General features: G+C 40.1%; 2 protein-coding genes across 2 annotated transcripts; one reads left to right on the top strand and one right to left on the bottom strand.

The window, feature by feature from the left end:
* Positions 1–191: 191 nt before the first annotated feature.
* cbln11 (cerebellin 11) lies at positions 192–2,847 on the top strand. Its single transcript, XM_013277296.3, has 3 exons — positions 192–1,096; positions 2,110–2,238; positions 2,414–2,847. Exons 1-3 carry the CDS (start codon positions 721–723, stop codon positions 2,695–2,697), a joined length of 789 nt encoding a protein of 262 aa, XP_013132750.1. The 5' UTR covers positions 192–720; the 3' UTR covers positions 2,698–2,847.
* A 96-nt stretch (positions 2,848–2,943) lies between these two features.
* LOC100710171 (poly [ADP-ribose] polymerase 14) lies at positions 2,944–18,859 on the bottom strand. Its single transcript, XM_013277269.3, has 15 exons — positions 18,573–18,859; positions 17,390–17,553; positions 14,603–16,669; positions 13,830–14,066; positions 13,523–13,747; positions 13,316–13,382; positions 12,496–12,639; positions 12,314–12,373; positions 6,450–6,623; positions 6,122–6,260; positions 5,964–6,019; positions 4,319–5,020; positions 4,011–4,144; positions 3,737–3,914; positions 2,944–3,630 (listed from the first exon to the last, which is right to left on the bottom strand). Exons 1-15 carry the CDS (start codon positions 18,745–18,747, stop codon positions 3,350–3,352), a joined length of 4,803 nt encoding a protein of 1,600 aa, XP_013132723.1. The 5' UTR covers positions 18,748–18,859; the 3' UTR covers positions 2,944–3,349.
* Between the last annotated feature and the right edge of the window lie 2,505 nt (positions 18,860–21,364).

Raw genomic sequence — 21,364 nt, 5'->3', positions numbered from 1 at the left:
CCCTGGACAGACAGAGAAGTCAAGTGTTTCAATCATCCAACTAGTCTATGGGCCGTAAGAAGCTGAAAACTAAATGTACTTTCTTGAACAAATGTAACCAATCTATGCAGTACATAGTTTTTATATCTAAAACAGAGGGCCAAATAGCAATGTCTCAAACAGGCCAACATCAATGGTCAATAATCAATGGTAACTTTATTGTCCACAATGGAAAATTGATTTGCAGTATGTCCATACATCAAACAACACATACACAAGACAAAAAAGGTTTTAATAGTTAATATTTTGCATGGGAATAAGCAAAAACAAAGGGGAGCTAAAATGTGGTCATGCAGTTATCATAGTTTCCATATCTCTTAAATTACTTTTACCCAACCCCTTGCTTCCCCTACAACCCTATTCCCATCCCACGTGCAGGTAAAAAGCAGGTCAAAGATAAAGTCATGTTTTCTGTTTGTAATCTGGTGAGTGTGATAAATGTGCTGACTTTGTATGTAGGTATTTTCCATATCCCATGCTCTATTTAACTCATAACAGTCCTGAATAACAAACTGGCAATAAGGAAAAAGGTTAAAGTTTATTCCATCATCATAAGATTATATGATGTTTTTTTATCAGTTTATTTCTAATAATTAACCCAGAACCTTTTATAAATAGGTTCTTTACACTGTGGTCTTCAGTAAAACACAGGGATCTAAAAAATACCATCTAACCTGGAAAATGGAGAGATTGACAGTAATTATTCTTATTTGTTTACTTGCTGGTTTATCTGAATGTGAGGAAATGGGTGATCAGAATGAAATCAATCAGAACCTGATCACTGAGCTCTCATATGAAGATACTAAGGCAGAGAACAATAACGACGTGTCAGCTGACCCAGGGTCTGAAACACCAGCCACTCGGACGGTAAACAAAACAACTGACCATTCATGTGAACCCAACATCTATATGGTGCTGAAGGAACTGGGGGCTCTAGAAGAACGACAGAAAGCCACCGTGAGAGCTCTTGAAGAAACAAACAGAAAGCTGGAAGCCAGTGAGAGGAAGGTGGCTGCACTTAACAGCACACTGACTGAGCTCAGGACAACGTATGAAGGTAACAAAATATCTCATAAGAATGAACTAATGAATGAATAAAAATAATGAACTTTGCAGTCACTGTGTCATGTAACTTTTTATAACTGTTTTACAAAATAGTCTTTTCTTACTCATTTTTGATGATTGTTGTTACAAAAGCATTTTAGTTATAATACTAAATTTAACTCATTGCAGGCGAAAAATGAAGCATTAAGGAGGTTCGCATGTTTGGTGCCGACAGACAGATTTCTTCTATTTTAGCTTCTCTTCATTTGAAGCCTGTAAAACCTAGAATTAAATTTGAAATCCTTCTCACATACAAGGTGTCTAAAGGAACTCACAGCACAATATTGTCTGAACAGAGTACTCAGTATCAGGCTGCAGACTTACTTATGTTTCTTAGAGTTTGTGAGTAGAATTGGAGGCAGAGCATTCAGCTCTCAGGCCTCTCTCCGATTGAACCAGCTTCTAATTTGTGTTTCAGGTGTCAGGTACAGTACAATATATACTTAGTTATTATAGTTAATAATGCTCAGGCTGCTGGATGACATTCCATTCTTTTCCACTCTCCTCGTATCATTCCGCAGGTGTTTATATGCCCTGACGCATGTCATTAAAGGTTGTCTTCTCTTTTTGTCCTGTCTCACTCCGAAATTATTGATTTCAAAGTTAATTGAGGTGAAATATATCTGTTTTCCCCTGATTTAAAACAAATACTGACTAAATACTAAAGCTCAGAATTAATCGAACCAAGGCTCAAACCAGATCTGGTGAAATACAGATGTTATTATTATAATTTCTTTATAACTTCCAATAAGGTTTCAATACTTGTGAGCTTCACTGCTGTTGTATTAATAACAAAAAGAAGAGGTGTCACTGTCTGTTTGAACAATTCTGGCATTGTAACACTTAGGAGTGGTTGCAACTTTATAGTATAATAATGAAAATATGAAATGATTTGAAAACCGATTTTTTTTTTCCCATTCATTTATTGGAGGAAACAAGCTAAAAAATATTTTCTGGTGTTTTTAGGGCAACGTCAGGTTGCATTTTCTGCTGCTTTACCCACAGACGCAACCATTGGGCCAGCAAATTTTCTTTACCCTCTGGTGTACAGACATGTTCTGTACAATGTTGGAGGACACTACAGTCCAGTAACAGGTAAGGAAGCAGTGTGGCTGTGTGTGTGTGTGTGTGTGTGTGCACACATGCCTTCCCCTTTTCTGCTGCTGACATTTTTGTAATCTTTAAGATGTATTTCTGTTCTGTTTGTTCTGTACAGCAGGAGCGACATTTAATTAATTACTCTTATTGTGTGGTTGTATTTTCAATGCAGGATATTTTACAGCACCAGTTCAAGGAGTCTATTATTTCACCTTTTCTTCTTTCTGGTGGGGAAGAAACACTGGAAACAGTGGTGGCAGTCTGTACCACAATGGAAACAGGATTGTATCATGGTATGGTCACAGTCAGGCTCATCCCATCAGTGGCTCAAACAGTGCAGTCTTAATGCTACAAGTTGGAGACAAGGTCAATGTTCGTCTTTGGGAAAACCGACAGATCAGTGATAATGGAAATAAGTACTGCACATTCACTGGATTTTTGCTTTTTCCAATGTGAAGTGGCATCAGACAAAAATGTGACGTGTCATTTTTTGTACACTTTATTTTCTCTTCTGAAAATGTTGTATTTTTTTGTGGTTGACAAAGATGTACTCCATCTAATAAAGATGTTTTAATAACCATGATAATATTAAACTCCTCCCCCTCCAAGTCTCATAAATACAGTATTTTCTTACGTTCTTAATCCTTACCTATTTCTAAGTAATTATGTAATTATTGTGGGAAATGCGAAACATAAATAATCTTAAATCTTAGAACTTTGTATTTTATTTAAAATAAATGATTCCAGTTCTATTCAAGAAAATTTGTATTAAAAAAAGAACAAAAGAAGAGGGAGTTATTTTTCATATCACAAGAACTACGTAATGTAGAAACTTAATGGCTGTTAGGGGCAAATGAGGCAAAGTTATGACTCGCAACCGTTCTTAAAAATCTCTCAAATACGCACAGTTAGCTGAGATGAAGTCTTATCCACTTTAAATAACTACTTGGTTTTGATATACTTTAACATGCATCTGTATTACAGGAATACATCGCTCAAGACAAAATCTAAATAACGAGATCTAACATTAATTCAGAGTAGAAACATTTACACTATAGTACATTTCTTTGACCCCACAGTGTTGATGCATGACTTCTCTCAGTCTTTCTCACTTGAAGGTAATGAGGTATTCTGGGTAGGCCTGGTCATCATGGAAGATCACAAACATGTTGGGCTGCTGCTGGTTGTCCACCAGACTGTCGTAGCAGTCAGTGGGATCTGAGCCTCGAGGAGGAGGTGAAATCATGCTGCTCTTACCGACCGTGTAACGGCCAGTCAGGACACGAACAACATACAACCTCTTTAAGCCTGATTTGTCTGCTGGGGAAAATCCATTAGCTGAATATGCTGCATTGACAGCAAAGTAAACTCCTTTTCCATACCTTGCAGCTGTAATGAAATCACACAAAAAACCCAACAAAAATTAGGATACATTTTAGGAGTATTTTCTTTCTTGCTGAGGGATTTAAATGACATATTATAAAAGATGCCTTACCATTTTTTCCTGCATAACCCCTGTCAAATCGGTCCCGTTCAATGCATTGGCATGACTCTGCTGATGTGCCGTGGTAGAGAGTCTTCTCACCTAGCTCTGCTGGTCCATTCTTGGCAAGTATACGCTCCTTACACACACTGTAGGCGTTCCACAGGTAGAAGTTTTGCACACGCTCAATCTGAGGTCAGAAAACGAATTAGTCAACTACCTTCTGTACGGTGCGTTTTATGTTAAAATATCCATAGCAAGCATGATTTCCTGTAAGAATACTCACTTTGCAAATGTTGAATTTGGCTGTTTTCAGGAAACCCTGGGCTATTTCCCGGTATTCCTGTGAGGTAGGCTGCAGTTCTACCTTCATGAACATTTCTTCCTTCATAGGATCCCATTTAATTGGCATCTCCAATGCTAAAGTAAAAACCAAACAAATTAATCATATGGTTAAGGCAAGATACTTTCCTGAAATAAGTAGTGAGGCAAAGTTTCTACATCACAAAAGGGAATGGTCTTAACACAGGTGACTATGGTTAAAATAAAAAACAAAACAAAAAAATCAAAGAGAAACTAGAAAACGTGATATACCTCCAGACTCGATCCTTTTTAGCTTGTATGTCATTCCTGTCACCCCATTTGTGGCTTCTTTTGTCTTCAGGTTTACGGTCACTCTTGAGCCATCTGGCGCATCTATGTCAACAAAGATTTTGTTCTGCGTTTGAGCGTACTCCAACATGTAGTTGTCACGCAGACTCACCTCCTGCCAGGCTCCATTTACGTCCTTCAAAGACCACTGCACATTTAGAGCTGTTATTGCTTCTTCTTTATCTTGAAAGTTTTTATAAAGTGCTTCTTGGGTTGCTCTGCCTATGAGCTCAGTGACACTCAGAATGTCCTCTTTTAGGCCTTCCAGCACATAGACGTCCTTTCCTGACCCCATCTGATCTCTAGCTTCAGGTCCAACTGTATTTCCAGGGCTGCTCTTGCTATGTTGATGTTTCTTGTGCTCCAGGCTTATTCCTAGGACTTTGATTTTTGCCTGCACTGCCTCGAGCTCCATGGGCTCAAGCGCTGAAAATTCCTGCATGTCTACTTCCCTCTTTATCAGGTGCTTCTGCAGGATCCCCTCCAGCTCACTTTGGATGGTCTTGGTGATGTATGGATCACAGCTTATTACACGTATCATAGCTGGCTGAGGTTTAGAGGCAAAGGTTTTTTCTTGTGGTGCCATTGAAGGGAAGAATTTTGAATGTTTCTTTTGCCACTTCTTGAGCTTCTGTTTGGCTTTTTCTAGAAAAAGCCAAAAAAAAAAAAAAAAGGAAATAAATGGGCTGTGGAAAATGCCTAGTGAGTATCAGCTTCTGCTCTAGTGTCACTATTACACATATTGTGACTGTGGTTCAGGATGAAATAAGGTAGATAGACTGCTGTGAAGTTGCTTTAAATTTTCAATATTCCTAAAGCACAGGTTACTAATGCTAATGTTTTCTTTTGCTAATGTGTGCAAGCTAGCAGGCTACAGTAATGCTGTTTAATACCAGAAACGTCTGTAGATTGTGGCAACTTTGTCTACAGTTCTGTCTACAAGGGTTCATCACCACCAGCTTAAGTCTCTGAACTGGGTCTTCATCCCTGTCATGGTGGCTTCTTTTGGTGGAATTCTTTGACAAATCGTGTGAATTGCTGTGTGGTAGCTGTAGAGCTATTTCAAGATTTCAGTGGGTGAAATTCTAGTATTTCTTATCCTGGTACTTAACATTAATTACTTCATAAGTATACTTATTACTTAACCTCTGAGCTAAATATGGTCATTATTGGCTCCTAAACCCAACATGGACAGTGCCAAAACACTAACATTGAGGCTGAGTCTGGAACACAGTCAAAATAACTAAGTCCAACTTTTATATACAACCTATGACATTAGCTCGCTATGAATCACAGGAATATTACTTGAGTTATTCTCACATCTGAAAAAAAAATAGCATTTGAACTTGAATACTTATTACATGCATTTCTTTAGAAAGTTTCCGAGATGTACTAGATTCATGAAAACTGCTGACAGGACTAATTGTCAGTTAATGTTTACTAACTGACAATTGTCAAAGATTTCTAATGCTCATTGAATAGTTTTTAATTTTTCATTAGAGTCCTGGTTTAACAAAGAAACCTAAACTTATTAATGTTCAAGGGGAGTGCAGAAGGAAACTTTTCAAAATTTTAAATTACAACAAACCTCTCAGACCGATATGGCAAGGAGTTATTTGTCCAAAGCGATTCTCCAGCTCTTTTCTGCAAACACAGAGCAGGTGATTTAAATGATGAAATCTGATGGGGAAAGCAATGCTTATGGTATAATGCACTCTCATGTTGTGAAGATGATTTATTTCAAACCTGAAAGCCTGGAAGACTGGTTGTTCCATGATGACAATGCGAATGAGTGACAGAGAACTTGGTCTTATCTTTGCAATAGCTGAAGCCATCCCATCCAGCATGGCTTTACAAGCTTTATCACAGGGCATACCCCCCGCTCCTGATAGGATATAAGACAGTTTTTGAGAAAATAATGTGCATTATACAATGTTACAATAATTGATTATAGTTTTTGCTCTACATTTTTTCAGTGCACACTAATTTGCTGCAAATAAGATGCAGAAAAAAACACAACAACTTGCAAACTCATGTACATATATCAGCAAACACACAGGTACAGAGTACTAACCAGTATTGATGGCTGGGAAAGACACCGAGTTGTAGCCTTTGTTCTCACAGTGCACCAGTATCTTTTTGCAGTACTTGCGAATCAACTGAGGATCACAGTTAAAGCCAGCGTGGATGATTTCCTTACATCCCAGCATTCCAGGCCCTGTGGTGATCATCCAGTCTGAAGGAATTCCTTATGAAAGAAAGAAAGACCTTTAACAAGCGCATTTATTCATATCACAATTCAATAATACAAACAAACACTCACAAAATCAAAGGAAACATCACAATAAAAACACCCAAACCCACACACACTTAGGTCCATGTGTAGGTAGCAAAACAAATACACTGAATAATAATAGTACTCTAAAAACGCAAAACAAGTGCACCATCCTTAAACTTAAACCTAAGTGCTGCATCAGTCCAACCCTGTCCAAGCATTTTATTCTTCCTTGTTTTCCAAATTGCTAACTTAGCCATACCAAGAAGGAAATTGATTAAGACATGAGCCTTCTTTTTAGAAGCTCTGTACTTAAGACTAAAAACAAAAACAGCCATAGAAAAATGCTCACCCAGGGCTTCCACCCATTCCTGCAATAAACTAAACAGGCTTTTTAACCTTGCACAGGACAAAAACAAGTGTTCCAGCGACTCCTGTTGTTCACAAAACAGACATCCACCCCTAGTACTTGGGTCAAAGTGAGCTCTGTGTCTGTTCGTAGCTATCAATCCATGTATAATCCTCCACTGGAGGTCACCCACCCGTTTCTCAACGGGCGGCTTATACAGGACCCTCCATCTGCCCTTCGGGGCAAGGTCTGAACCAAAAACCTGAGTCCACCTTGACTCCCTGACCCCTGCTAGTGAGCACAAGTTCAGCATCTTAACACAACTTTGATACAGGTGCTTCTTCCCACATGAACTGAAAACACCCAACACCAGTGTTCTCAAAGAGAGAAGCAGTCCATCCTCCTCATGCCAGCCATCAAAAGCTGGCGCAGCTGAAAGTACTGGAAACACGTACTCATATCCATTACGCCACTGGTCAGCCAGATTGCAGTGTCCAGCAAATACTTTCAGTGACACGGGTAAGGACTCCCAGACCTCATCAAGGATCCTCTTTAAGATCCTGGTGGACTTGATGTTAGTAAGGTTGCACAGCCTTTCTATCGATAGTCTTGCGAGGTGACCCAGTTTCACAATCCCAGCTTGAATGAACTTGGTCCTTATTGTAGGTGATGACAGCAAACAACCCCGTACAAAAAAGTCATTGTGAAACAATGGTTCCTCAAAAAGCCACAGGCCAGGTCTAGGGTCAGGGTCATGGAAAATCTTCAGCAGTTTCCAAGCATCCAACACTAAACGATAAAAAGGCGATAAACCCATCATCTCAAGCTCTGCTGTTTTAAGCAAAAACAGATGCTTATCCAGTCCAGGATATCCAGCTTTCCGGAGAAGCAGCAGAGCCAAGGGCAGCCAACAGTAACTACGTCCATAAAGCAGCTTCTGAGCGGTTTGTAACCTGAAGGCAGTGGTCTTGGCCATGATATCCACAAGTCCTTGACCTCCCTCTGACACGGGAAGAAAGAGTACAGATGCCTTAAGCCAATGCTGCCCGGACCAGAAAAAATCCACAATGAGATGCTGAACATCTTTAACCAGCCCAGCAGGTGGAACCAACACCACAAGCTTGTGCCACAGGGACGAGGCAACCAGATTATTGGCAATCAGAGCCCTACCCCTATATGACAGCTGGGGTAGCAACTATATCCATTTAGACAACTTAGACTCAACTTTTTCCTGTACACCCTCCCAGTTCTTCCTCTGAAATTGGTCATTACCTATAAAAAGTCCCAGTGTCTTAATACCATTCCTTCCCCAGCACAAATTCCCTGGCAGGGTTGGACTGCGCTCCACGCACCATTTACCCACCAATAAGGCCTCGCTTTTTTCCCAGTTAACTTTGGCCGAAGAAGCCTTTTCATACATAGTTAAGCTCCCACTCAGTTCATTCACATCATGTTGATCACTAATAAAGACATTAACATCATCAGCATAAGCAGAAACAACTACTGAAGAACTGTGACCCATACCCGGTAGGGTAAAACCTTTTAATTTTGCTCTCAATCTAAATGAAAGAGGTTCAATTGCTAAACTATATAGCTGACCTGAAATAGGACAACCCTGCCTAATACCTCTATGAACTGATACAGGGTCACTCAACCCACCTGCCACCTTCACTACACAACTAGCATTGGCATAAAGTAATTTCACCCAAGTAAGAAAAACATTTCCCACACCAAATGCTTGCAAAGTCGAAAAAAGAAAAGTATGATCCACACGATCAAACGCCTTCTCCTGATCAATAGAGATAACCCCCACATTTAGGTCATATAACTCACAGACAGCAAAAACATCTCTCATAAGAAATAAGTTGTCCAACATAGATCTGTCTGGAACACAGTAAGACTGATCCACCAGAATCAGAACGTCAATAAAACGTTTCAGCCTGTTGGATAACACCTTTGAAAGAATTTTATAGTCCGTACATAAAAGAGTCACTGGTCTCCAGTTTTTTAACAAGGCAAGGTCCCCCTTTTTAGGCAGCAGAGAGAGTACGCCCTGCTGACAAGACGCTGGAAGTGTACCCCTAACAAAGGAATCATTAAACACATCCAGAAGATCATTCCCCAATACATTCCAGAAATGTTTAAAAAAATCTGCAGGTAAACCATCTATTCCTGAAGATCTCCCTGATGCCATCTGTGTAACCGCCGTTGTAAGTTCCTCCAACGTCAACTTTGCGTTTAAAGTTTCCTGATCCTCTGAAGTGAGGTGAGGAAGCCCTTGGAGGAGTTCTGCTACCACTGCTTCATCACAGGTAGCTTTAGGAAAGAGATTAGCATAAAACTCCCTTGCAAGTCTTCTCATCTCAGCTGGTTCCATTGTAACTCGGTCGTTTTGCAGACGAAGGCAGACCATCTGTCTCCTCCGTGCGACTGACTTCTCCAAATTAAAAAAGAATGTCGTTGGTGCGTCCATATCTCTAAGCTTTGTAAACTGAGCACGAATCAGAGCCCCTTTAACCCTCTCCTGAAGAAGAGTATGTAACTCCATCCTTTTATGATACAGCAAATCCTGCTGATTATGCTGACTAACAGAAACACTCTTCAAGTCTGTTATTTCCTGTTCCAGTTGCTGAATCACCCTCCTAATGTTGTCAGTGGATTTAGAAGTAAATTGCTGGCAGAAATTCCTAATTTGGGCTTTACCCACCTCCCACCACCCAATCAGAGATGGAAACTCATGTTTCTTTGATCTCCAGAATGCCCAAAACAATTTAAAATTTTCACAAAAAGTAAAGTCATGTAACAGTTTAGTGTTAAAATGCCAAAAAGATTTCTGTGTCCCTGTAAAAGTAAGAATCAGTTCCATTAAAATCATGTGGTGATCTGTAAACCCAACAGGAACAATGTGGCAATTCACAACACAAGCGCTATAAGACCCAGACAAATAAAACCTGTCCAACCTAGCTGCATGGCATCTACCCTCCGCTATTCTGACCCAGGTATACTGTCTACTCATTGGATTATTTCTTCTCCACACATCAAATAGGTCCATCTTGGTCAAAACATGAGACAAGAAGTTAGAAGACTCAAAATGCGTTTCCTCGCCAGTTCTGTCCAGCGTACAATCAACACAGCAATTCCAGTCTCCACCCAAAATAATACATTCACTGGAATCTATAACACTTAACTTGCCTTCCAACATTTTAAATTGATGTTTCCGTTCTGGACCATAATTTGATGCATACACATTAATAAAATGAATGACAACACCCTGAATTTCTGCCTTTACGTGTAAAATCCTGCCATTAATACATTCACTACTTGCCAAAATTTGAATGTCTAGAGTTGGCGAAAATAAGATCCCGACACCTGCACAGCAATTAGTTCCATGACTAAATATGCATTGCCCCGTCCAGCCTAACCCCCATTCTATTTCAATAACATTATCACTATGGGTTTCTTGTAAAAAAAAAAAAAATACATCTAGCTTCTTCTGTGTAATAATTTCAGTAATCAAAGCTCTCTTTCGTGCATCCCTCCCCCCATTCATATTCAAAGAGGCCACCCTTAGATTTGCCATATTGAGAGAAGGAAGAAAACCAGTGAAGAAGAAAAAGTATATAAGAAACACCAAGTGATGTCTGACCATCCTGTTATTAATAGAGAGATCTTATTTTTTCCTCAAATTAGTTTTAGCCGCTCTCTTCCCCCGTCTTAAATTAGTAACATGTTTCCTTAAACGATATCGCTTCTTCTCATCCAGGAGATCCACACCAACAACTTTCTGTATCGTCTTCACAGACTGAATAAACTTGTCAACGTCAGGAAAATAGTCCGTTACCAAAACTGATCTCCCATAACTATCGTCCAAGAATGAGTTAATTTCTTCTAAGGAATACAAATTTTCAGTTTGGGAAACACTTTCCGCAACAGAAAAACAATCGGAATCCGATTCATAATTGCACTCCATGGTGGTCACACTGTCACCATGGCAACCAGCCTGTGTCGTAGATTGTCCCTCTACAATTCTCCCCAATCCAACCTGTTCAGCTTCTTCCACAGTCTCGCAATCATCTTGTAAGTTTTCCTGACTCACTTGGGACCCCATTATAGCCACAGAAACCAGTCCGGCCTTTGCAGCCAAACTGCAACTAGGCTGAGGCAAACCCTCCAACTCAGAGCTGCAAGTGCCAGCTGACACGCCGTGAGCGTCACCACTGACGGCTGTCGCACATCCAACCCCGGCCCTAGACTCCACTTTCTGCACAACAGATTCATCAACAGACTCACTTGCACCTACCATTCACGTCATTTTCCATCTCACCTGAAACGTTAACAGAAGCTTTCGATTCTACCGGCACAGGGACAGCGGTGCTAGGCAGCACTACCTGCCTGTTTCCGCCTCCACGTCCAGCAGCCACCACGGCGGCCGCTGTTGTAGCCGCTTCAGCCTCCTGCTGCCTGTGTGGGCAAACGATCTTTTTGTGGCCCACATCTCCACACTCAAAGCATTTCATCACACCCAAACTTGCATACACCATATAATATCCTTCCTCATGTTTAACACGAAAAGAGCCATCCAGTGACTGAGTTGGGGAGTCCAGATACATAAACACCTGTCTACGCAGAGACTGAACGTGCGCAAGCTTAGAGTCCTTACACCCCAAACTCACAGTCTTGAATCCACTGGCCATTCTTCCGAAGTGTCCTGTGCCAGGGCTTCATTAGATATAAAGGGCGGAACTCCAAACAGTGTAATCCGTGTGGACAGCGCCGCCAAGGGGGAAACCTGAAAAAACTCATCGTTTATTGAAATCCCACTTTCAATAAGTGACAAAACTAAATCAGGTGGCTTAACAAAAACAACAACTCCTTTATTCATACGGGAGGCGTACGCAATGTTACCATGCCCCACTTTGACACCAACCACCAACAGCACCTGCTCCACCGACGTGCTGGGCTGTGGCACCACTCTCACTCCGTGTCTCAAAGACAGGGACGGCGTCCCTGAGGACGCCATCCCTGCGGAGTTGGCACGAAGGCCCCCAAGAAACCATCACTTCTAACCCAAATCCACAGACGCAAAACAGTAATTAACAGAGAAAACAGTCACACTATATAATAATAGAAACGTGACCCAAAGAGAAAAACAAAAAACAAACAACGGCTCTCAGTCTCTCTATCCTACTCACGCCATGCTCCACCACCAAACTCCCAGCATGCAATGCAGAAAGAAAGAAAGAAAGAAAGATTAATTAATCAAAAACACAAATCTCTAAAATGTTGTGTGTTTAGTGTTATTCCTAAGACTTACTTTGAGCTAACTCTGCTTGGACTGATGGCCCTGCTGCAGTCACAATGGCTTTGGAAACACCTGCACACACGGTTAGGTACAAACCTAGAGTCATTTTCAGTTCAAACTAAATAAAGACAATACTCTTGTGGTCCTGTTTTCACATTTTATGTTCATTAATAAATAAAACATTTAGACTATACCAGAAGAGTGAGAGAAATCAGTAGTATTGACAATGACATCGGTGCCCCCATTTAAGATGTCTCCACGGAGCATCTGAATTTTGACTCCACCCACCATGGCTGTGACCTCATGATCAGACACAGAGACATGGCGGTAAAAGGACTCTGAAATCACAGAAATAAGAAAGAGTCACGGTTAAATATGATACAGCAAATAGTCACAATTTTCACAAATTCTTTATAAAGCAGTAAACAACATGCTGCTTTCTGATAAAAAATTGTAAATAACTAAATAAATTATATATATATATATATATATATATATATACACACACATATATATATATATATATATATATATATATACATATATATATATATATATACACATATATAAATATATATATTATTTCAAGAATTGAATACGTTTTAAAAAGTTATTAAAAAACTGTGGGAATAAATACTCTTAACTAGAGTCATCTGAAAATCAAAATACACTCCTTTATTAGTAGTGACTTTTTATCATTTGTTCACCCTCCCAAAGAAAACAAAAAGAAATATTAGAAATCAGGATTAACATTTTGAATTTAGTAGTGTTGCTTTACCAATTTATCATTGAGTTAACTTTTATGTTAAATGTGTTACACTTTATTTTAAGACTATTAGCTTTACACAGTATATCGTCTTTCAAATGTGCTATTTGTGAACCTCTGTGGTGTTTTCCTGCCTCGGTGGCATCAGATAATTAATGTGGCCTTTAGGATAAGTTCGTTTAATTCCTAAAAAAGAAATTTACCCATATTTTTAATTATTTTTAAATTAAAAATGAAAATATCCCAACCTTGATCTGGGTTAATATCACTTGTGAATCCTCTGAGATGCAAATTTCCCTGCACAGACTGGAAGGCCTGCAGATAAAAACAAAGTGATGCTCTTTTTTTTAAGTCAGTTCTATGTCCTCTTTGTAGTGAAAAAATCTCCATTGACCAACACATTTAGTGGCTAAACATTTTTTTTAAACAAAGGACTGTAATTAAATGACCTTTACCTTGCTTGAATCTTTGTCACCAGGATGAATCACAATGCGGACCAGGAAAGGTGGACTGTTGATTCTGTTCTTTTCAAATTCACCAACCTCCTCCAGAAGAACCCTGGATGCCACGCTGTGAGGAAATTGTAGGACAGCACCAGTCCCGAGCACAGGAAAGGCCACTGAACTAAAACCTCTGATCTGACAGGATGCCAGAATTTTTCTGATGCCCTGTCTCAGCACCTGCAAGATTAATTTATTATAAGGGTTGTAAATCTGATTCGCAAAAACCTATAACAGCACATAGAATTCCCTCTTAATTTACCTGGACTGCTGTTCCATTTTGATTGTTGTCCCAGGAAATTAGGTTGAGGAAGGCCACTGCTTTGCATTGCAGAGGAGGTAAGTTCTCCACCAACACTATTTCACCAGGCAGTGTCGCACCTCCTGCTTCCTGATGAAACTTTGCAATCATCTGAGGGCCAATCACATTGGACAGCACACTTCCAACACGGGAAGAGACAGGATCATGGGCAACCATAGGAGATACGAGGACATCAACCTTAAAAATCAAAATAAAATATTATCCATATTTACAGATCTTAATCATCATGTCAGGTGATTTAAAAATCTAATAAATCAGCCAATAACTTCTTCCTTTCATACACGAAACATCTACAAATTTCCATGACATTGGTTAATGTGTAGTTATTTCTGAGTCCTTAATAAAAGATAATGACAATGCAGTTTACTGATAATCTTGCTTTATTCTGCTTCACAACTCTACATGGATCAGCTGGTTATATTTGTGATGCTCCACACACATTTAGGCAACAGGGACATTACATAGTGCCTTCTGGTGGCCCAGCTTTGCAACATTAACACTCGTAATGTGGTGTAAGGCTGTTTCTCTCATCTCTTGTTTACTTTTCAAATTTTCATGTCATATTAGTCTTTACTAATGCTGAGACCAGCATTTCAGCAAATGGCTAATATTAGCTGATCTATGTAGGTGTAAATAAACCCCTAGTACTACTGCAGAACTGTATATTCAACCTGTATATAGAAATATTCAATTGTGGCTCACTGGTATTTTACCTGTTGGTTCTCTAGTGTTCCCTGAACGATCTCCACTTGGACGCAGCACCCAGTAGCACCAGCAGTGGCTTGTCCCGCTGTATTTGGGCCAGATGCATTTGGCTGGAGTTCGGTACTTGTCCCTCGAAGAATTCTGTCACACGCATCCCGCATGGCCCTCACCACCTCTCCTTTCTTATCTATCAGGATGATTTTGCTCAGACTTCGACCTCCCTGACTGCCAAACTCTTTAACAGCAGTTGCAATAGCCTCAGCGCACACAGTAAGAGGAACACAGAACAATCCTGAGCTGATACAGGGCATGGCTATGGATGTAAGCTTCATCATTTCTGCTGAATTCAGAGCAGAGCTGACAGTCTTTTCCAGTAGCATTCTCTCTTTGCCACCACATTTTCCATTAACAGGCCCAACTGCATGCAGCAGTTTCTTGCATTTCAGGTTTCCGCCGGTGGTCACTACCACATCACCTGTAGGGATTTTTCCAGTTTGCTTCACCATGGCTCTGCACTCTATCTGCACCTGAGGACCACCTGCCTTACTCAATGCGGCAGCCACACCACCACCATGATCCAGATCTTCATTAGCAGCATTCACCAGGGCATCAGCCCGTTGTGTGGTGATGTCACCCTGACAGACCAACACCTGGAGCCCATCGCAAAGGTTGTATTTGGTAACTCCTGAATTTTGTCTACTAACATGATTCTGTTCTTCAAGCTGTATGAGACACTTGTAGGATTGACCAACACTTAGGAGAGTGTTTCTTCCAGCGAGACCTTCAAAAAACCTTGCTGCCCCTGGCATGCTAATGCTGACTCTGTCCCTAACAAGGGACTGAAGAAGTGGACCCAGCTTATTCCTAAACTCAGTCACTTTTCCAGATGGGCCTTCCAGTAGCACCACTGGTCTAGAGGAAGATGTTAAAGGATGTAAGGTAACCTCTGAAGAGTCACACTTAAACAGCTGCAACAGGTCTGGTAAGAGTTCTAGCAACTCTGGGAAAGGGAGAGGGACGCGTCCTTCTACACTTGCCTGGTCCAAAATAAACTGTGTGACAATGTCGCTCAGCTCTTCAACCTCATTGCTGTGGCCCACCAAGTACACAATGCTGTCTGAGGTAAACACAACTTGAGCCCTACACTGCCCTTGATTCATCTTATTTGTCTTGGAATTAAGTTTTTCCCGAAGCTCCAGTGGCACAATAGAGCAGTTCGGAACTTCAAACCTGACATCCTTGAATTTTTCTTTCAGTTTTTTTTCCGCATCATCCAGTTTACCAGCCGAGAGTGCAAAGAAAAGTAGCTCTGTGTCTCTTAACTCTATTTCCACCTTGTCACCGACACCTAAAAAATCCCCTAGCACCCTTGGCCCTCCATATACCTTTCTGAGGAAGCTGAAAAAATATGGGCTCTTGTCAGAAACTGTGCGCTCTAACACCAATTTCTCCTTATCAGATACTAGTTGTCCAGCCTCAAGAATCTCCTCCACAGAACCTGCCAAAGTCAGCTGACCTTCTTCACCCTGTGTGGCTTTCACCTCTGGAAAATGTTCTCCCAAACCTTGCTCAATCTCTCTCCAGAGGAGACGGAGTTTGGCCTCACCCAGTCGACGAATACTGTTTTGCTTCTCACTCACACCTGATGCTGATCCAAGTTTACCTCTTATGCTCTTGACTTCCAATAACTTGGCGTTCACCTTAGACTGTTTCCCAACCACCACTGTCAACCCAGGCTCGCTGTACACCTTCACCTCATCCGTTGTCTTTGGAGAGTTCAAGGACTGGAGCAAAGCTTTGACATTGCGAGCATTCACCTCATAGTGGGACAGGTAGCCATCAAAAACTTTGTCTACCTCAGCTTTCCAGTTAACATCTGCAGCACATGGTTGATCTCTTCTAACTAAAATCTTATCTGGGAAAAGCTGAGCACTGCAGCCCACAGAGAAAAGCTCTGTCTCCAGTTCTTTCCCAGCCTTTGGACATTCACTTAAGTAACGGAGGAGATAGCTATCAATAGATGGTTCGTATTCTTCACCACTGACTGTCAGGCTTGATGCAGGAGATGACTGATTCTGCAGAAAGATATGCCAAATAACAGCTGTTAACAATGAAAAAGATACATTTCCACATTTTACCTTCATTAAGAGTTTTAATTTGTTTAAGTCTTAAAGATTAATATTATTTGAGGTTTTCAAGACTGGAAAAATACACTAAACCATCTTCTGCTCTTTCACAATGGTTGCTTGGGGTGATATGTAATTCCAATCCATTACAATAGTGTTACTTTATGTTTTCTTTTCAGAGTTCATTGATTGTTTTCTTTGTTCTCAGTTTATTATGACAATAACTCTTCCTTTGCCTGTCTGTGGCTGATTTGCTTTCTGTTTTTACCTGCAACACCCAAAATGTTTTTCCCCTGTGGAATGTCACTCCTTTGTGTGTATATATATTTATATGGTCTTCGTTTCTGTGACTCCGTCTTCATAAGTCCTCTTTTCACACTTGCTTCTGGATGTCTTTGTTCCATTCTTGCAATACAAGTTTTTTTTTTAGGTAAAAATGCAAAAACATTTGCTGAACTTGCAACAAGATAAATAACAAGGTAATGTTGCTTATCTATGCTTAACCTCTGCATCATTTTGTTTTTACATACAGCTGGGTCGTCTTTTTCAATCAACAAACAAACTTTTTCAGTGTCTAACCAACAAAAAGAATTGATCACTCTCTTTTTTTCTTCGTTTTGAGTTATATAGCGTTGCCTTTACAGAGCAATAACACGTTACAGAGCTGACCTGTGAAGAGGTTACATCCAGTTTGGGGCTAACTGGCTGGCCTGGAGACGAGGGGGATGTGGGAGAAGCGACAGGAGGTCCTGGGCTGTCTCTCACAGTCAGAACCAGAGTACAATCTGGAAAGTTGAACTCATGCTGAGATTTTTGCAGGACTCTTTGTTGAGCTGAAACAGAAAAGAAGACATTGTCTTTAAAGCCCAGCTTTTATTTAATTATTGTTTACCGCTACATTTTGATTGCATATGAAATGTGTGTTAACATGAGATACCCAGTCAGTGGCATGCTAACAGACTCACTCTTCCTGTTACAGGTGAAGCTATGTGTATAAACGTGATTAGCACAGACAGGCGGTGACATTTGCTTTTGTTACTGCACATAAACCTTTCAGGTTTAAGGATTTTCACTTGACTTGAGTACAGTAAAGAGCAGGGTGCCACTGCATGCTTCTATTTCACTACCTTTATAACAGGAATGATATTGCATATTCACAATGGAGAAAACATGATGCTTCATAATAATTTCAGTTATTCTGCAGTGTAGAGCTAAAAAATAAGAAGTTTCAGCTTCTCAGTCATGAGGATTTCAATGATCTGTTTTTTTGACCCTTGGCATCAGCATCAGCAGGATAAGTCCCCAGATCACGTGGTGTGCCGTTTCCTTCCTTTCCCCGGAGAAGCTTGCCCAGTGGTTGTTGTATGGCCCGTACCACATCTCCTTTACTTTTAATTAGAACGACAGCTTGTTTGTTTGAATGTTTTTTAGTAGGCTAATGTTCTTTCTTGGAGTTTTAGTTGTAATTATTCTAATACTTCATCTTTTTGGATGTTTTTTCTTTCAATATAACAAGCGATGATGACGTCTTACTGGTTTGTGACACACTCGCCCTAAACAAAAAGAGTGAAAGTGAAACCATGTTCTCTTGTTTTTCTAAATGGCCACAGTGACGCAGTGACGGATACTTTTTATGTGCTTTAAAAAATAAATACACAGTAAAAATACTCGGTCGTATTCAAACTGTTTACATTCATTAAAACATACAAACAATGATGGGCCATAATCAATGAATATAAACTGTTTTCATGCTTACTTTCACTTTCCATACTTTCATTTTCATGCGATCAAAATAGTTTTCACATTAAGAGATCAAAAAAGACTCTTATTCAAATCAGTTCACTTGACTTACCATCTCGCTCCTTAAACGCGACGCTGTAAACTTTGTCGTTTACGTCCGTCACCGAGCCGCACTCACCGCCGCCCGATTTGCGACGAATATGGAAATAGTTTTCTATCCTCTTCTTTTGCTCTGCGCTCAGATTGGAACACTCGAAGAAAACGGGATACTTGTAAATGTCCCCCATAATGTGAACTACAAAGACTAAAGAAACTCACACCTGGAGCGAAAGCTTGCAGCAGTCAGAGGCTCGGCAGCCCAGCTCATACTGTCTCAGCTTCTTAGACGTCACCAGCCGTGAACGGCATCATTTCCTCCTTCCTCACCGGAGAACTGTATTATTTAAAGAAATTAAATCCAACAATAGCCTCAAATATCGCTCTAGGAAATACTGAAAAAAAGGGGTAATTACTCTACTCAGTATGTAGTTTGAGGAAAACTTTCCTCCTCTTTTGTGCTTCAGCATACGATTTTTTGTCTTTCTTTCTTTCTTTCTTTTTTGCACAGATGAAGTTCCATTTCAGGCCACATTTATAAAAGAAAATTGCATTTAGTGTTTTTGCTAAACTGTGATGACTTTATTATTCTGTTGTGTGTGTGTGCGTGCGCGCGCGCGCGTGTGTGTGTGCGTGTGAATAAAACTAAAGACATGGCAAACAAACACTTTTTAAAGCTTTTTTTAACTATTATTTTTCTGAACTGATCAAACTCAGGCTCTGCAGTGAGTTAAAGCCTTAACGAAGCCTTCATCTTCACGGTCATTGTGAAAGAGGTGAGGTACTGAGTTAACACAGAGAGACTAAAAAAACATGCCTGTAGATCTGATCTGCTTACCTATCAGAATCAGGAGGAACAGACGTCCCTGCATGCTTGCTCAGCTGAGTGACTGTCATAATTTAGCGTGCTCTGAGTCAAACACAATAATTCTCACGGGTTACCTTTATTTGAATAAATATAGGATGCTTACTGTAAGCAAAGCCTGAATAAATAATAGGTTGTGTTGCGATAACTCAAGGGTTGTGCAGTAAATGACTTTGGTAATGTTAAATTTTAGGGAAAGTGGCTGCATTGGTTAACTGTTCAAAAATGTAAAACAAAACAAAGTTTTTTCCTGAGGATTTTTGTTGACAACCCAAAAATGTGTATCTGTGAAGCAAAGGTGGAAACATCTCTTTATCATCTTAAGGATGGTATTCATTTAGGTTGAGAGATGCACAAAATGTAGAGTCTGACACAGAAGAAATATAATAATCCTGAAGTCCTAGTTAGTCAGGTGTTCAGAGATGCGCTCACAGTTGTGTGGGAGAGGTGAGTGACAGGGGAAAAAGAATACACTTCAAGTGTCCTTTTTATGTCCTTTGTTAAACTATCAGACCAGTGAAAATATATTTCTTTCTAATAACCTCTATGACCATCCATCTTCTTCTGTTTATGATTGGATAACCAGAGGAAGATGGATGGATGAGAAGCATAAATTGAGAATCCACATGCAGACTTAATAAAACCAAAACACACCATGGCAAATGTAATCCAAGAAACAGGCTAGGAGCACACAAGGGAAGTCACTGCAGAGAGCAAATGTTACTGGTGCCAGACCCTGGGGGAAATCCGGGCCTTCATCAAGTGGCACACAGGTTAGGGAGCACTGTGTAGCCAATTTGACCAAAACTGTGGATTATTACACCATCATATACCCGTAACTTAGATTAATAAGAAAAACAACTCAAGCTCTTGACTGTGTTACAGGATACATTGGTTAATTTTTTGAAACAATGAATAACTTCAAGGTGTCCTGGGGATTTAGTGTCTGTGAACTGAAAACCAACTAGGATATCAACATAAAATCCACATTATTTGGAGAGCAAGCAAGCAGACTCAGTGAAGCGAAAGAAACATGTTCTACAAAAAATCTAAAAAAAGATCCTTAATCGTCTTGGTGGTGGCGTGGTTTGATTTGTAGCTCTGCAACAGTGGGTTCAGGAAGCAGTGCCACAGGAGGCTGACTGCACTTCACTCATTCCCTCATTATTCAACATATGTACTTTAGAAATCACATTAAATTAAAACATTCCACGTTAAATCATTTGCAAGTGAAATAAAACAATTTAACATAAATTCACCTACTCCTAACTTAGAGCAATAAAAAAATAACTGCTGAATACATTGGTCGTAACCCAAAATGCACACTTAACACTCACACTCAGCTTTCCCATAAGATTTGCAATCAGTATGTGATTATTCCTGAACATGACATTGCTGACAGGCTGCCTCTAGTGCTGTGCTCATAAAACCACATGAGAACACAGACTATTCTCTTAACTCATGTACTTAATACTGTCTGGTGAGCACTGCAACAAACTCTACAACACATTTTCAAAGTTACAGATTACTTATATAGCTAAAATACGCTCAAGCTTCTGATGTTGGTCACCAATTTAGCATGTCAATATTGGTGCGGGGCAGTAACAGTCACAAGGCAGGGAACGCATGCAAGCATTAGTTTGCTCTAGCTGTCCAGAGCTGAATGCCATGGTTCTGGGTCTTTGAGACAGTGTTTTGTTTTTGGACTTTTGAATCTTTTTAGTTTGGGATTTATGATGTGATTTCTTTGTATTTCTACAGTATCTTGTATTATTTCTCAGTCATTCCAAGTTTAGTCAACAATGTTTCTCATTTTGTTTCTCTTCATGCCCAGTCTGTCTTGGTCATTTCTTGGTATGTCCTCCCTAGCACCCCTATATGTAGTCCGTTTTGTTTCCATGTTAGTTTCCCTTTCTGTTTGTGTGTCAGTTTGTATTATGTAT

The sequence above is a fragment of the Oreochromis niloticus genome, linkage group LG3, assembly GCF_001858045.2.
Source record: "Oreochromis niloticus isolate F11D_XX linkage group LG3, O_niloticus_UMD_NMBU, whole genome shotgun sequence".
Taxonomy (NCBI): Eukaryota; Metazoa; Chordata; class Actinopteri; order Cichliformes; family Cichlidae; genus Oreochromis; species Oreochromis niloticus.
Note: the sequence above shows the minus strand (reverse complement) of the source record. Positions and strands in the feature narration are given on the sequence as shown.